The following is a 16,024-nucleotide window of genomic DNA, read 5'->3' on the forward strand; positions in this document are numbered from 1 at the left end:
AGGCCAGCCCCTTAGGTCCCCTAGGTCCGCTGCTGGGATCTGACCAGACCTGATCAGGACTTGTGTTCAGTTCTGGGTCTCACATTCTGGGAGGATATTGGCGAGCTGTGCACAAAGAAGCAGCCAGTCTTTAGATATAATTAGGGAAAAATAAAATACTATTAAGTGAAAACAAAACAAAAAGCAAAGAGGCAGCCAGGATAGTGAGGGCACCAACCAGGGAAGCATGTTGTCCAGGGGGAAATTGGTTGAAGGCCATGGTTAGCCTGGAGAAGACTTAGGAGGAACAGGACAGCTATCTTCTAGGACCTGAAGGGCTGTCATACTGAAGAGCAAGGTTAAGATATGTTTGATTTGGCCTCAGAGGGAAGAAGCAGCAACAAGAAGGTTCCTAACAATAAGGGAGTGATGGGGACTGGACCTGTAATTTCCCAAGCAACCCTTTCTCTTTCTGAGTTGCCTAGACCACCGAGAGGTTAAGGGACTAGGCCTGGGTCACACTGCCAGGATGTTCAAGATGTGACTAGAATCATTTTCCCTGGCTCAGAGGCCAGCTCTCTAACCACTGCACTATCTGGCCTTTTGCCTCAATAAAAACTGTCCAAATTGGAAGAACTAGTCTCAGGAGGTAATGAGCTCCCTGCCAGTGGATGTATTCAAGCGGAGGACCCCTTGTTGGGGGTATTATAGACGAGCCACACTGCTTCCAGTTCAAATTCTATGATTTCCAAGAGAACACAAGGACCCAGGTCTTTCGAGTCCTGCCCCCTTTGCACACTGTGTGAGCAGAAGGTGAGGAGCTAACTGCCCCCCCTCTCCTTTCCCAGGCTGTGACCTCAGCCTCCTGATCAGGGATGGAGCAAGGCCTCTACATTTAAGGATGACTGCAAGGTATCCCAGGGATTCCTTTGCAAGCCTCACCCTTCCTGGGCACGGGCTAATCACATCTAAAGGGATGAGACTGCTCTGGCAGGCCAGGCCTCTGGCTCCAAGCATAAGAGAGGAGGATCCTGGATCTGACATGGGTCAGAATCAAGAAAGGGAAAAAGGCTGTGCATTGGCTGGAGTCAAACCTCTTTATTGGCCCTGCCTGGTGAGCCCCCTTTCCATAGGAGCCCTTCAAAGGGGTGGGGACACAGTAGGTTAGATCTGTTTGGCAAGGGGTTGGAAAGGCCAGGCCCTAATCAGATAACATGATGAGAAAAGGGGTGACTAAATTGAGAGGTGCCCCAGTGAGGAAGACTCCCTAGTGCATGCCCTTCTGGGAGAGGCCCACAAGGGCTGGGCACTGTGGCCCTGGGCACTGTGATACATCGCCCTTTGGAGTTCCCACTATGGTTCAGTCCCCCTGCCCTCACTCCATGGTTAAGGGGAGGAACTATTGGCCTACAGAAGTGGGACCTCCTGCCTGGGCCAGGAATTGCTAACATTTGTCTCCCTCCATGGTAAAACTGATGGGAGAAGTGGGGGCAGCCAATCACCCTCTGCCCTAAACTAGAGGTCAAGGCCCTGAGCAAGGGAAGTGGCCTGAGCAGGGGGACCATGCCTCTGAAGATGGGGGAGACGGGCACCTTCCCCTCCATTTCTTGGCTAGCATAGCAGTGATTATCCCCACCCTTCTGGTTATACCTAATCTATTACCTACTCCTGGTAGAGAAGGAGAATTAGAGGTGAGAGGCTAGGTGGTGGTGGAAAAACCAGGGCACCTCATTCCCAAAGCCAGAACTTCTGTACTGCCTTGGGTGGGGCCTCAACTAGGCTAGAATGACTGAATCTATGCCTGCCCTTCTGCCCTTCCCCGAGACAGGGATCTGGGCCCATATGGAGGGGTGGGGGAGACAGAGACAAGGCCCAGAAAGCCTGTGGCAGGGGCAGAGGCAGGCCGTGCCAGGATGCAGGGCTCAATGGGAAAGATCGGGAAGGGGAGGGAAGGATTCTGGCTTTGGGAGGAGAGCCAACCCCCTGCCCTGAGAGCATCCTGCAAGAACCCACAAGGTGAGGGAAGGCCAGCTGCTCCATCCTGGGGAGCGGGGAGAAGAGGAAGGGCCCTGGCATGGCTAAAACAGAACTAGGAGTAACTGGCCCCTTCCAGGGTCATCATCTCAGTCTCTCAGGTTTGGGCTCCAAGCTCACAGGCAGGCTCTGGTAGTTTTGGGAGGGAGAGGTATCTGTAACCAAAGGAGACAGGAGTCTAGGGCCAGCAGCCAGCTCCAGGACAGTAGGGCAGGGAGTGAGTACGGCAAGCCCAGTCTCCTTCTAGCTGAGGCCTCCAAACTGAAGGGGCCAGAGTTAGGGTGTAGCCATCACCGCAGGTTGAAGACGAAGGCAGTAGTGACAATGATGCCCAAGAGGAGGACAAAGGGGAGCCAGGTCTTCACAAATGCCCCGAAGCTGCAGCAGAGACAGAGAAGGGAAAAGAAATGAGAGATTGGGTAATAAAGACAGGGTGGGGGGCAGCAAGGTGGTGCACTGGATAGAGCACTGGCCCTGGATTCAGGAGGACCTGAGTTCAAATCCAGCCTCAAACACTTGACACTTAACCAGCTGTGTGACCTTGGGCAAGTCACTTAACCCCAATTGTCTCACCAAAAATAAATAAATAAATTAAATAAAGACAGGGTGACCCTGGCCCCTGATTCGTTTGATCTTGGGGTCCTGTGATGAAGGCTGAAGGCAATGCTCACAGTAGGGGAAGTGAGACAAATGAGACTCAACGCCTTGCCTGGCCCTCCGACTCACATGACTCACAAGTGTCCCAGACCCCAGCCTGGCCACAGTATCTGCAGACTGCACTGGAGTTTGGCTTCCACAGGGAAGGACCAGGGTGCACCCAAGTTCTGAGCTGTCATGGGGTCAATCCAACAAAAAGTTCTTAGGTACCTACTAGGGTCCCAGTTCTGGCTCAGCTGAGGCCTGGATGTGTGAGCAAAGGAGGCCTACGGGCCTCTTGCTGCTGTAACTGAAGACTCTAAGAAGGGTCTCCAATAAAGACACAAGAAAGCACACACCCCACCAGTGGGTGCGCTCCATAAGCAATGGTGTGTGTGTGTGTGTGTAGGTGTGTGCATGCACTAGAGCACACTGGTACACAAGACACTCTTCCTTTCCTCAGCTCCGTGGCTGGCTCAGCTGGACTGTGAGCTGGGGAGGCAGGGCCCATGTCTTAGGTTTCAGAGTACCACCCTCAGGGCCTAGCACAGGGCTAGGCTCCTAGAAGCCTCTGGCTGACATTCATGAGTGAGCCCCACCTCTCTCCTTCCCAGGAGTCTCCCTCTCCTCCTGATGCCAACACCAGGGAAGGCTGGTCTTCCCTCAGTTGGCAGTGACAGCCCCTGGGCTCCCTGGTGATCATTAGACCCATACCATGGGAATGGGTTTGAGCTTGGCCAGCCTTCCCACCTCCCAGGGCAGGCAGGGGCAGGTGGTTCAGTGGAAGGATGATCCCGTGTGGAATTCCAAGAGCTGGGAAGGCATGAAGCCTGACTCTGCCCTTACTACCCTGGCGGGACCCTGGACAAGGCCCTTCCTCTCTCTGACCCTCCATGTCCTCATACTTAAGGGTAGTGAGGTGTTGAATGAGTGTGAGCTCTCACTGTCAGGAACACGTTTATACAACTCGCTTTATACATTAGCCATCCCCTGGGCACGTGGGCTGCTGTGGGATTAATGACAACATCTCAGGTTTCTAGAGACCTCTCTGAGCTCCAGGCTCCCAGACAGCCCAATAAGCCCCTTCCCTGCTGCCTCTGCTGTGGCTGTATCTGAAGAGTTCTGCTGGGAACTTGCAAATCCTTGAAAGTGAACAACTGCCTTGTCCAGGGTCCGGCCCACCTCTTGGAATTCCACACTCCACTACCTGCCCCTGCCTGGCCGAGCTCAGACTCATTCCTGTGGGACGTGTCTAATGGTCACTGAGGGCGTCCAGGGGATATCACTGTCCCCCAGTATTAGCAAAAGGGGGAGAGGACACATCTTTCCTTGGCACAGGCCTGTACAGAAGCAGAAGCCTCGCTGCCCTTGCTTTATGGACAAGGACCAGGAGAGGACATGATTGCCCAAGGTCACTCTCCTAATCCTAAGAATGTTCTGTTTACCAAGAGCTCAGCGCAGCAGAGCCAGAATTTACAGCAGAAGCCAGGGTCAGAGCCTACCCACGGCTCACCTGACATATTTCCCGTAGAGCAGGCAGAAGAAGCAGACCTTCACCATGTTCCAGCGGGAGCTGTTGTTGTAGCGCATCAGGTTGAGGGCCAGGGCCACATGGGAGTGGCAATTGTCACAGCAGAGATTGTGCTGCAAGAGGGAGGGATGGCAAGCATCAGGTGCCGGCCCTGGCAAGTGGCACGGAGCACGAGCTGCCACCGCCCCCAGCCCACCTACCATTCGATGCTTATATTCTTCTGACGCCTCGTGGACCGCAGTGTCCCAGGCATTAGGCCGGCCGGCATGCACTTTGGAGGGGTCCAGCTTCCAGTACCTGAGGGGAGAAGGACCCCCGGGGTCCCAACTTCTACAAGGCCTATTCTACTTTTTCTCCATTTCCCTTCCAAAGCAAAGCCAGCTTTCCTTGGGAGCTGGTAAGTCACACTGGGCCTTGCACTGGAGAACGTGGCCCAGTGCTATGGCTCCCACCCTCAGGGCCAGGAGCATGCCTTGGGATGGCATTTGCACTGACCATACCAAAAGGGCGGTCATCTAGGAGGACATGAAACATGAACAGAAGCCCCGTTGGGGCTTCACCTTTGGACAGGTCATCCTCCTGCGAGCTCTGAGAGAACAGCCCCTGCTGGTGTCGTCTGCCCATTTCTAGCTGTTTCCTTTCAAGCTTAGTAAAGCCATGAGTAGAAACAGCACTTCCCCTGATGGATCAGGGACCAGAGAAAGAGCAGAGTTCCAGGGCTGCTGCTGCTGCTGCTGACTCTGCCCACTGCTCTAGGCAGCAGGCACAGCTTCGAGCCCCCTGGATCCTCCCTGCTGGGCATGTGGGATTCACCCATCCCCCAAGTTAAGTTTTTAATAACTTACTTCACAGGCTTTCCAAAGGCCATATTGTCTTCCTGTGGGGAGAGAAGAGAAAAGCCGATGTTCAAATGTCACGTATGGCCAAGAGGGGACCAGCTGGCTCAGGGAATAAACAATAGCTCGGTGCCCTGGCCTGCGGCCATCAGGAAGGATGTAGCACCAGGCCAGGTGCTACAGTGGTAGGTCAGGGCCTAAGGGGAAGGGAAGAAAGCCCAGAGAGCAAATGGGGAGTGTGTGCACTGAATGATTATGGTTCAGCCCCCTCCCTAAGTCACCTAACACTGGCACCTGGGTCCAACTATAGAAAAGAAGTATAAAGACAGTAGGGGCAGCCTAGGTCTCCTATCATGGAGTGCAGGGCTGAGGGGAGGAGGGGAAAGCTGATCACTCTCCCTTTCCCCCAGAGTGGCCCTGGAGGAGATGAAGAGGCTCGAGCTAAGGAGGCCTACAGGAAGCCAAGAAGGAACAGGGAGAGCAGGTCCTTTGTAAGACCCAAGCTCAGCTTTTCTGTGACCCGAGGGGCAGCATGGCCTTCCTCCCTTGGCTTTCCTTGTCTTTGTTGGCCATAAAAATCCTTCCATGATTCAAAGGTGAAAGTCACTGGGAGGCAGATCCCAGCTCCTTTCAGACAGTGCAATGGTCTGCCTTGCAAAGTGCTGAGCCCGCTTTCCTCCAAGTGTCTGGCCAGAGGCCGATGGGCATCTGCTGGGTGGCCTGCTGAGGACATCTCTTGTGAAGAGCAGGAAATTGTACTGACAAATCTGAGATCTCTTCTGGGACTAAGAAGGGAATTCTGTCATTCTGGCCAGCAGCCGCTGGCTAGATCTTCAGTAGACCAGGGCAAAAAAGAATCCCATTTTTAAGAGTGGTGATGTAGGAAGGTAGGGAGAGTGTCCCCAAGAGAAAAAAAGGTCCCCTAGTGACCTGGCCTGGGAGCAAAAAGACCAGTTACTTGGGATTCAAAGATGTACTGGGTGGGGACCCCGGCTCATAGGCACCCTCTGTATGGATGAGCCATTCCTCAGCTGCTGAAGGGGCTGGGGGTGGAGGGGGAGAGCAAGGCTCTTTCAAAGGCTACTCCCATACCCCCTTTCCTCATCACCAACCCCCTGAAGCTGACTGGTAGCTAGGACCAAGGGTCAATGCAGTCTGACCAGTGATATGATGCCATATAATCTTCTAAATAAACAAGACCCTCACTGGTAAGTGTGCCACCTCTCAGTGAGAGGCAAAAAGACTATTATTCTCAGGAGCTTTGAGACTCCTGTTCTTGATGGTTATCCACTAGTCTTCCTCTTGGACCTGAATCTAAAGGATTATTCCATCGGTTCCCCCAACACCCACCATGCCAAGATCTCATCACCTCTACTTCTGAGTTAGTAAAAGTGAGACATGGAGGAGTGATAACCTGGAATTCTAATTCTATACATCAGGAAGGGAGGGATCACTGTGTGGTCAGGATACACTTAACACTTTTCTTGACAACTTAATTTTCCAAGCCCTTCATTTAATATTTAGAATCAAGTGCCTTGTAATTGGCTTTCTTTTCATGTCTTGTCCTTCCATTCTCTGCAGCGAAGGGAGCCCCAAGGGGATGGAGGTGACTACTCAAATAAAGTGTTGGTCCAGAGAAGAGAGAATAGGGAGAGAACTGCTGAAAGCACCACTGCCCAAGGGTACTGGCCCCCACCTCCATGCCCTACTCTCTGGACAATGCCCTTGGGACGAGAGGTGCTGGTGCTAGTATCAAAACAACAGAAGGGAAAAGAAATACACCACTTGCTAACTGCAGGCTTTGCTCAACTTTGGGACATGAGTCTGGGGTGGATGAAAAGGCAACCAACTGCAGAGATCAGCTGATGTCAAAGTGGATCCCTGCGCACTACAGAGATGAAGGTCTGGGGACTCACCGAGACGTAGTAGGGGCCTGCGAAGTCCCGAATGATGCCTGTGGAAGTGCAGATGCCCATGTGGCCAATAATGGGGAAAACCCACCTGCAAGACAAAGGTTCAATTCAACTCAACAAACATTCCCGAAAGGGCCCATGGGGTACAAGACCTGGTCCTAGGGCTGGAGATACACAGACAAAGGCTTCCAAGAGTCTGAGTTCTATGTGGGGTTGGGGATGGTAGTGATGAGATACAGTGTGTCCACAGAGAGTAACATACAAAGTATTTTGAAGGGGGAAGAGGGGACTAACAACAAAAGGGAATTAATTAGGGAAGGCTTCAAGCCGGATGTGGCACCCGAGCTGGGCCTGAAAAGGCAGCATCCATGGGAGGGATTTTTTAAAGAGTCTCTTAACTTAGCTGCCTTCTCCAATATCACATTCAAGCCCAGAGGGATACAGTGTATGGGAGAGAACATGAAATTCAACATTGGGCAATATGGATTTCAGTCCTGGCCCCACTTAGCTGTGGGATCTTAGAAGTCTCTGTTTCCTTATCTGTAAAGTGAGGAAACTCCCATCAATAGTAAGCACTTCTCACATGCCTTCCCTGGGCAAGACCTTGTGCCGAGTACTAGGGAACAGAGGCAAAGGGAAAGTCCCTCCCCTAAAGGAGAAGACAACACGTATCTATAAGTATATAGAGAAGACACAAAATAACACGGTAGTTGTGGGGAGGATCAGGAGGGCTCCCTGGAGAAGAGGGGTGCTTGAGGTGGAGGTGAGAAGGAAGTATGTTCTGGGGTTGGGATGACCAGTGCAAAGGCATGTGGATAAAAAAAAAATGCAGTGTCCTCTGTGTGTGCAAAAGGAAAAGGACCATTGCAAAACGTGTGGGAGGTAATAATGTATAAGAGGGATCAGGTAGAGCCAAGATAGGAATATCAAAGTATAGTACATAGTACATCGAGGACCTGGCCTGGAGTCAGGAAGACTCATCTTCCTGAGTTCAAATCTGGCCTCAGACACTTCCTAGCTGTGTGACCCTGGGTAAGTCACTTCACTCTATTTGCCTCAGTTTCCTCATCTGTAAAATGAGCTGGAGAAGGAAATGGCAAACCAGTCCAGTATCTCTCCCAAGAAAACCTCAAATGGGGTCACAAAGAGTCAGACATGACTATAACGACTCAACAACAAAAGAGGTAATACAAGGTACCAGTGAAAGTTTACTGAGCCAGGGGTGACATGGTCAGGACTGCACTTTGATGCGGTAGATGGATTAAAGTTGGGAAAGACCTGAGGTGGGGAGATCAAATAGGAAGCAATTGCAATAGTCCAGATGAGGCTGGGGGGGGGAGGGGCAGGGGTCCTACGTGAGAGGTGTTGTAGAGACAGAAAAGATAAGATATTGGCGTGGGGCTTGGGACATATGGAGGAATTAAGGTACTATTAAAGTTTAAACTGGCCAACTAGATATCAGGGGGGACATACCCAAGAAGTTAGGGGAGATTAAATTCTACAGCAGCAAAGTCAGTTAGGTGTGGCAACTACCTGAGGTAGGAGACAGATAACTCCAGGGGCCAGGACTATCATTCCAAAAGAAAAATCCCCCTGATTCTCGGGAATCTTCCCCTACCCCATCTCCAAAGGAAATTTCCATTGTCAGGTGGTCACCCCATCTATCCTCTGTAAAAAACTTTGGCCTTTCTTCCATTTGAAGAGAAAGATGTCTCTAAGCCATCTCCTCCCCTTGAAGTGAAATCTTTGACTTTCCTCTTGGCCACTTCCCCCAGCACCCAGATAAAAGACCACTTTATCCTAATTGGATTGTGTTCGAGAGTTGTCACCCTTTACAGAGGAATACCTAAGGACTCCCACCACCTATTTCCCCCGTGACAATATGGCAACTGATTGGCTGTGAGTGAGAGCAAGGAGCCAAGGATGACACTGAGGTTGGGAGCCTGGAGAACTGGAAGGATTGGAGCATCCTCAAGAGCAATGGCAGAGGGTGTTTGAGAGTCTAGAGAAGGAGTTGTTCTGGACATGTTTGAATATGCTGAGATGCCCATGGGCCATTCCATCTACTAGGCTGTTCACCACGTGGGCCCAGAGCCCCTGAGTGAATGTAGGATTGCATACAAAGATCTAGAAGTCATTGGCAAAGGGATGGTCATTGAAGCCATGGGAGCTGATGAGATCACCATGTGACTTTTTAGACCCCTGAGTGACTATTCCCAAAGCTCTGTTTTCATTACATCATGCCCTTGCCCAAATACTTCCAATAGCTTCCCTTTCCCTACATGCCTTAGCCTGTCTTATGGGAAGGCCCTCCAAAAGCTGGTACCTTGCCAGTCTCACCTCCCACTACCATTCCACATTGAGCTGGTACTCTGGCCAGAACAGTCAATTCATGGGCCTGAGAACCATGCTTATGAAATCATTCCCACCTCTACATTATTTACCCAGAGATGCAGCATGTTAGAGTAAAAGGAGAAATGGTCACATATCTAGTGTCTGCGACTGAATTTGAACCCAAGTCTTCCTGGGCTTTCTGTTAGAAGGAACCTCCGAAGTCATCTAAGTCCATCTAATCAAGAAACCCTTTTATGATATATTGAATAATTAACCATTCCACCTTTGCTTGAGGACCTCCATTGCAGGGCACACTACTTCCTGGGGCAACTCATTCCACTTCTGGATTCCCTTTGAGAGGGAATCAAAGGCAAGTGTGGAGGAAGGTTTGCCCAAGGGAATATAGCAAATTATCCAAACTTAATAGATTCTCAGCAGGAAAGGATTCTAAGACCCTTCAAAGGGATTAACCCCCTCACTGTAGATAAGGAAACAGAAGTTCAGAAAGGGAAAGTGATTCCCCGACATTTCCCACCCTGAAAAGTGGAAAAGCGACCTAAATGAGAAGCCTGCAGATCCTCACTCCAGGGCATACTGATCCCAGGTGAGTTAGCCTCGGGCAGGGACTGGGGCTTGTGTGGAGGAAGGCAGAGTTCCCTCACAGCCAGCCAGCCAGTGTTTACTGAGCACCCATGTGTCAGGCACTGGGGATGCACAGAAGACAAAGACAGTCTCTGCCCTCATTTGTGGGGTATGGACCCAAATCTCCCGCTTCCCTAGTGGGGAGGGCAGTGAAGGTACAGCTTCTTTTGTCTGGGCTGGGATCCTGGGATCCCGAAGGGACCCAGTGGGAATGGGGGCAACAGCTGAGAGGCTCGGAGAGGGGAGGTCAGAGGAGGAGATGAAGGGACTAGGGTACAGCCACAGAACCTGGCATGGAGGTGGGGCGGCGGGGGAGGGCACAGGGAGGAAGACTGGGGCAGGGATGGGAGGATCAGGATGGGGGAAGCTGAAGACAGGAACGAGGAGCGGGAGCTGGAGGGTACAGCCAGGGGTGAGGGAATCACGGGGTGGAGGGGCTGAGGCTGGGGGGCTGGGAACCAAATAGAGTCAGGTTAGCACTGGTTTAGGCAGAGCCTGCGGGCACCCAAAGCACATATGACACTCACAGCATCATTGTCCCCACTGTGCAGATGGTCTGAGGCTCAGAGAGGTTAGGGGAACTTCCTACTAAACTGGAGTAAAACCCACCTCTCTCCCTCCTGCCTGATTTTCACCTACAAGGGCGGTTTCGGGAAGGGGGCAGATGAAAAGGTGGGGCTCGCCTTCAAGAGAGGGATGAGTGGGCGGGGCCGGGAGCGGGAGCCGTTGAGAGGGCGGGTGAAGGGGCGGGACCAGCCTTAGCTAGTGGCTGAGGGCTGGAAGGGGGCGAAGCTCTGAGGGCGGGCATCTCAGAACAGGCGGGGGCGGAGCCTGAAGCGAGAGCCTCAGAGAGGACGGGTGAGGGGAGGGGCTAGCCATCACAAGGGGCAGAGGGCTGATGGGAGCGGGCGGGAGTAGGGGGGCGCGCGAAGCTCGGAGAGCAGGTGGAAGATGCGGAGGGGCCTGGGCGCACGAGCTTCTGTGCGAGGGCTGAAGGGACGCGGCCAGCTTTCATGTGGGGCTGAAGTCTGGCGGGGGGCGGGGCTCCGAGGGCTGGCGGGGGCGGGGCCTGGCTGGCGATGGGACAGGACTGCTGATGGGGCGGGGCCAGGGTATAGCTTGGGGGGGCGGGGAGGGTCTGAGAGGGTCAGACAACTCACGTGAGCAAGGGAATGGGCGTCCACACCACGCAGTGGGGAAAGCGACTTCGCTCCACGTCCATGCCTACGACCCCGCCGCTGCCGCCACCGCCGCTTCCACGGAACTGCTTCATCGCTGCTTCGTCTGCCGCCTCCACTTCCGCCATCCCCTGAGGGGGCATTGGCGGCAGCAGCAGGGAGCATCCTTCCGCTTCCGCCTCTGCCATGGCTCTTGCTACCTCCGGCCGCCCGGAGCCGCTCTGGGCTGCGTCACTTCCTGGAGGTGATGTTCCCTTCTTCACGGTCCCCACGCCTTCCACCGGAACAGGAGCCTTGCCACTTGGGGCCTTTGCCAGACCTCCCCTCCCGTCGTAGGGAGGCCGCAGAGGAGCCCGCGACGGGGAACTAGTTTGGACCGCACGACAGCTAGATAAGGCAGCCAAGAAAGCAAGCGAGGGCTCCAGGCAGCGGCCGAAACAGTCTTCTGACAGGAGTGACCGTGTCATTCCCCAGCTCAAGAAGCCACAGTGGCTCCCTATGGCCTTTGGGCTAAAATAAACCTCCTCTTGGTCAGCAAGCATTTGCTAGGCATTAAATACTCTAGGCGGGATTCCAGTCAAACCCCCACTGCATCTCCTCTCTATCTTTTTCATTTCCTTCCTCCTACCTAGAGGCCGCACACTGGTTAGAGTGCTAGACCTCAAGTCAGGAAGACCCGAGTTCAAATTCAACCACAGACCTCACTTCCCAAGGTTGAGGTGAAGATCAAATGAGATGATAATTGTAAAGCGCTGCCCCCCTTGGTGGCTTCTCCCTTTCCTTTTCAAAAGACCACCCCTCAACTTCATTTAGATCGTGTGCATCCCGTGTCTCCTTCAGGCCCCGAAATAAATGACTGCTTCGAGTACTTTCTTCTCTTTGCCTTTTGGAATCCTCTGCTCCATCAACAATCAACAGTTATTAACTACTTACTACATGCCAGGCATTGTGCATACAGGTGCAAGGAATAAAACAATCCTTACTCTCATGGAGCTTGTATCCTAATAAGGGGGACAATAAGTACACAGATGAGCATAAGAAGGGATCTGCGATGCTGAAGGAAGGTGGAGAAAGTCACACAGCTCTTGTGACTGGGTCCACTACAAATGTGTTACACAACCTCCCCATGGCCCTCACTGCTGCTAGGCAGTCCCACCATACCTCCCTTCTCAGCTCCCTCTCCACAGCAGCTCTTCCAAACCCTTTCATCCTTCCTCAAACCTCTCATGGTTCCTCCTCCCCTCACCACTGAAAATCTTGTGTCCTGTTTTACAGAAAACATTCAAGCCATTTGCTGTGAATTCCCTATTCTCCCCTGTTCCTCATCCCCTATCATTCAGATACTTTCAGATCACTCTCCTTTGTGGAGATTTTCAAAATCGCCCAATCTACAGGAAAGACCACTGAAGCAGAGCTCTGAGCTAATGGCACTTTATTAAAGGGTCTGTGGTTCTCTCTAATGAAGTGGACTGCAAATCTTCCTCATGGGCTAAGATGCCTCCTTCCTCCAGGGTTTTAGTTTTATAGTGCTTGATACCCAGAAAATACAGGTGGAGCAGACCAGAAGTACAGTCTTACTGGTGGATAGATCTTGCCCATGGCCCTTCAGGAGGGTCTATACAAAATACAGAATCCCACTGGTTGACAAATGGGCTAGTGAGCAGACCTTAATAGACCTATCTTGACCTTTCAGGTCAAGCCTATGACTATACCCACAGGCTGGTAGAAAGGCAGGCGCAAGCCAGCAACCACGGTCATTCATTGACTGCATGCTCATGGTCATCTCCCCTTGTTGGGCAATAGAGGGATGACAAGGGACAGAAGGGCAACAAAAATAGCATGTAATCCAGTCTCCTCTGCCACACTAGGCTTGGTCACCATAACAAGGAAAAACAAGGGTGGATATCCTCTAGTTAGCTTTCTTTGATTAAGCAAGTGAATTTACAATCTGCAGTTCATAACTCTGAGGCCTACTATCAGAACTTATAATCACTACCCCTATGGAATCATATCAAACGGGTTAATACTGATTGGAATAAAAAAGGGGTCCAATTAATCATCTATCACATCTCCTTCACCCCTGTCTCACACGATGAAATGGCCTTACTCCTTAATAAGGCTAACCCCTCTACCTGCTCTGCTATTTCATTCTATCCCATCTCCAACAGATTGCCCCCTCTGTCATCCCCAATCTATCACTTATTTTCCATCTTTTCCTGTCTACTTGCTCATTCTCTACTACCTACAAGCATGCCCAAGTCTCCCCCAACCTCAAAAAATACTTGATTCTTCCATCATGCATATATGTCTATACATCTTCTGCCATTTGTGGCTAAACTCCTTGAAAAGGACATCTACAATAGATAGCTCCACTGTCTCTCCTCTTGCTCTCTTCTTAACCCCTTGCAATCTGGCTTCTGAAGTTATCATTCCATTGAAAGTGCTCTCTCCAGTTACTAATGATTCTTCATTGCCAAATCCAATGGCTTTTTCTCAGTACTCATTGTCATGGACTTCTTTGAAGCCTTTGACATTGCTCACTCTCTTCTTGATACTCTCTTCTCTCTAGGTTTTCAGGTTACCTCTCTCCTGGTTTTCCTCCTTCCTATTTGAGGGCTCTTCCTTAGTCTCCTTCGCTGGATCCTCCTCCAGATTATGCCCTCCTAACCCTAGGTGTCCTCAGGGTTCTGTCCCTGGGGCCCTCTTCTCTCCTTCTATTCTACTTCACTTGATCTCATTAGTTCTCCTGGGTTTAATTACTATCTCTAGGGTGATAATTCTCAAATCTCCCTTTCTTGCCCCAAACTCTCTGCTGACTTCCAATCTTGCCTCTCCAACTGCCTTTTAGACATAAACTGGATGCCCAGTAGACATCTTGGGGTATGCATGTGTATGTGTGTGTGTGTGTGGGGGGGAGGCAATTGAGGTTAAGTGACTTGCCCAGGGTCACACAGCTATTAAGTGTCAAGTGTCTGAGGCCAGATTTGAACTCAGGTCCTCCTGACTCTAGGGCCAGTGCTTTATCCACTGTGCCACCTAGCTGTGCCCCCAGTAGACATCTAAACTTTTTATGTCCAAAACAGAACTCACTGTCTTCTCCCCCACAAAAAAACTCCCCCCTCCCACCTTCTCTCTTACCCCCATCCTTCCAGTACCCCAGGCTCCCAACCTAGGAGTCATCCTGGATTCCTCACTCTCCCCCCACCTCCATCCTACCTGTTTCCAAGGCCTGTTGATCTCACCTTTGCAACATCTTCCCAATACTGCCCCATCTCCCCCATCACTGCTATAGCTCTGGTGCAGCCCAGTTCACACCTGCCCAATAACCTGCTGATGAGTCTGCCTGCCTCAGATCTCTCCCCATCCCCAATCCTTCCTTCTTTCAGCCACCAAAGTGATTTTCCTACAACAGAAGACCTATCATGTCACCCTCCTACTTAATAAATCCTAGTAGCTTCCTATCGCCTCCTGAATCAAATACAAAATGCTGTTTGGCATTCAAATCTCTTCCTAACCGGGCCCCCTCTGACCTTTCCAGTTTTCATACACCTTACTCCCCACCATGAACTCTTCTATCCAGTGACACTGGCCTCCTGGATGTTCCATGAACAAGAGCCTCCATCTCTCAGCTCAGGACATTTTCTCTAGCTGATTCTCATGCCTGGAATGCCCTTCCTTCTCTGACCACTGGCCTCTCTGGCTTTCTTTAGGCCCCAACTAAAATCTCACCTTCCCTAACACCTTTTAATTCCAGTCCTTTCCCTCTCTTAATGATCTCTTTTTAATCTTACATAGAGCTTGCTTTGTATATATTTGTTAGCATATTGTCTCCTCTCTTAGACTGTAAGATCCTTGAAGACAGGGACTGTCTTTTGCCTTTCTTGTATTCCCAGCACTTAGCACAAAGCCTGCTACATAGGAGGTGCTTCACAAATGTTTGAATTGAAAGCACACTAGTGGGAGCTCTTGAGTTTTAGCACTAGAAAGAGACTGCCCCAATGCTTTAGGGTTACCCCTAAAACCTGAGAGGACAGATAGCAACTGTACTCGGGAGCCCAGGTTGCCAGTATCAGTGGGACTTGAGACAATGGGGCTAGAGCATTTGCTTCCTAGGTCTATTCAGAAGAAACTTTAAAATGGATACAAAATAGTTAAAAACACAGTAGCTTGACAGAGGACACTAGCAAAGGCTTTATGTAAAATGTGGCTATTGAGAAGTATCTATGAGATAGATTGAGTACATTCCAGGCCTGGAGAAAGCAGAAAAGAAGGAGCATAGAGAACTTGAAAAGGCCAATCTGACTGGATTCCAGAGTGTGGATGGGGGAGGAATGTACACTGAGGTTGGAACGGTAGAGGGAGACAAGGTTGTGAAGGGTTTTAAAGGATTTATACTTAATCCTTGAAGTAGTAGGAATTTATTGGGAAGGGGAGTGACATGGTCTGAGCTACACTTAAGAAAAAATTCTCTGGAAGGTGTGTGGAGGATGGACTGAAAGGAGTAAGGATTTGAGGCAAAAAGACCAATTGAGAGGCCCTTGAAATCAGCTGGGTGGGCCTGAGCTAAGGGGGTAGCTGTGGGAGTAGAGAAAAGAAGGCCAATTCTCAAATCCTCCAGGGCACCTTTCTTAATTGCCCCTTCCCCTCAGTTCTTGGTTTTCCTCAGCCCACAACCCCAAAGTCATTTTAAATTTACTTTTAAAATTATCTGTGTATACATTAATTGCATCTGTAACCCCAGCTTCTCCTCCCCTATATCTTTTGCAGGCTGCTGCATGGTGTCTTGTCCATAGTACTCACTTAATAAATATTCTTTGAATTGAATCTCAGACTGCATTAAAGAGGGGCATAAAGTCCAAAATGAGGAAGCTTTTTGTCCCTATGTACTTGGCCCTGGTTACACAACATCCTAAGTACTGGGTTCAGTTCTGAGTGGTCCAT

General features: G+C 50.9%; 1 protein-coding gene across 1 annotated transcript; it reads right to left on the reverse strand.

Annotated features, from left to right (window-relative positions):
* Positions 1-1,057: 1,057 nt before the first annotated feature.
* Positions 1,058-11,320, reverse strand: TMEM222 (transmembrane protein 222). Its single transcript, XM_043997209.1, has 6 exons — positions 11,066-11,320; positions 6,933-7,017; positions 5,026-5,057; positions 4,381-4,477; positions 4,163-4,293; positions 1,058-2,391 (listed from the first exon to the last, which is right to left on the reverse strand). Exons 1-6 carry the CDS (start codon positions 11,269-11,271, stop codon positions 2,304-2,306), a joined length of 639 nt encoding a protein of 212 aa, XP_043853144.1. The 5' UTR covers positions 11,272-11,320; the 3' UTR covers positions 1,058-2,303.
* Between the last annotated feature and the right edge of the window lie 4,704 nt (positions 11,321-16,024).

This window comes from Dromiciops gliroides, chromosome 3 (genome assembly GCF_019393635.1).
Source record: "Dromiciops gliroides isolate mDroGli1 chromosome 3, mDroGli1.pri, whole genome shotgun sequence".
Lineage (NCBI taxonomy): Eukaryota > Metazoa > Chordata > Mammalia > Microbiotheria > Microbiotheriidae > Dromiciops > Dromiciops gliroides.

What these genes read in the sequence shown, in the direction of transcription:
- TMEM222 (XM_043997209.1), bottom strand. Translation starts at nt 11,271, where the DNA reads ATGGCAGAGGCGGAAGCGGAAGGATGCTCCCTGCTGCTGCCGCCAATG. An exon ending in ACGCCCATTCCCTTGCTCAC is followed by an intron (nt 7,018 to 11,065) that starts GTGAGTTGTCTG and finishes TTTGTCTTGCAG; the next exon opens with GTGGGTTTTCCCCATTATTG. An exon ending in CAGGCCCCTACTACGTCTCG is followed by an intron (nt 5,058 to 6,932) that starts GTGAGTCCCCAG and finishes CTCTCCCCACAG; the next exon opens with GAAGACAATATGGCCTTTGG.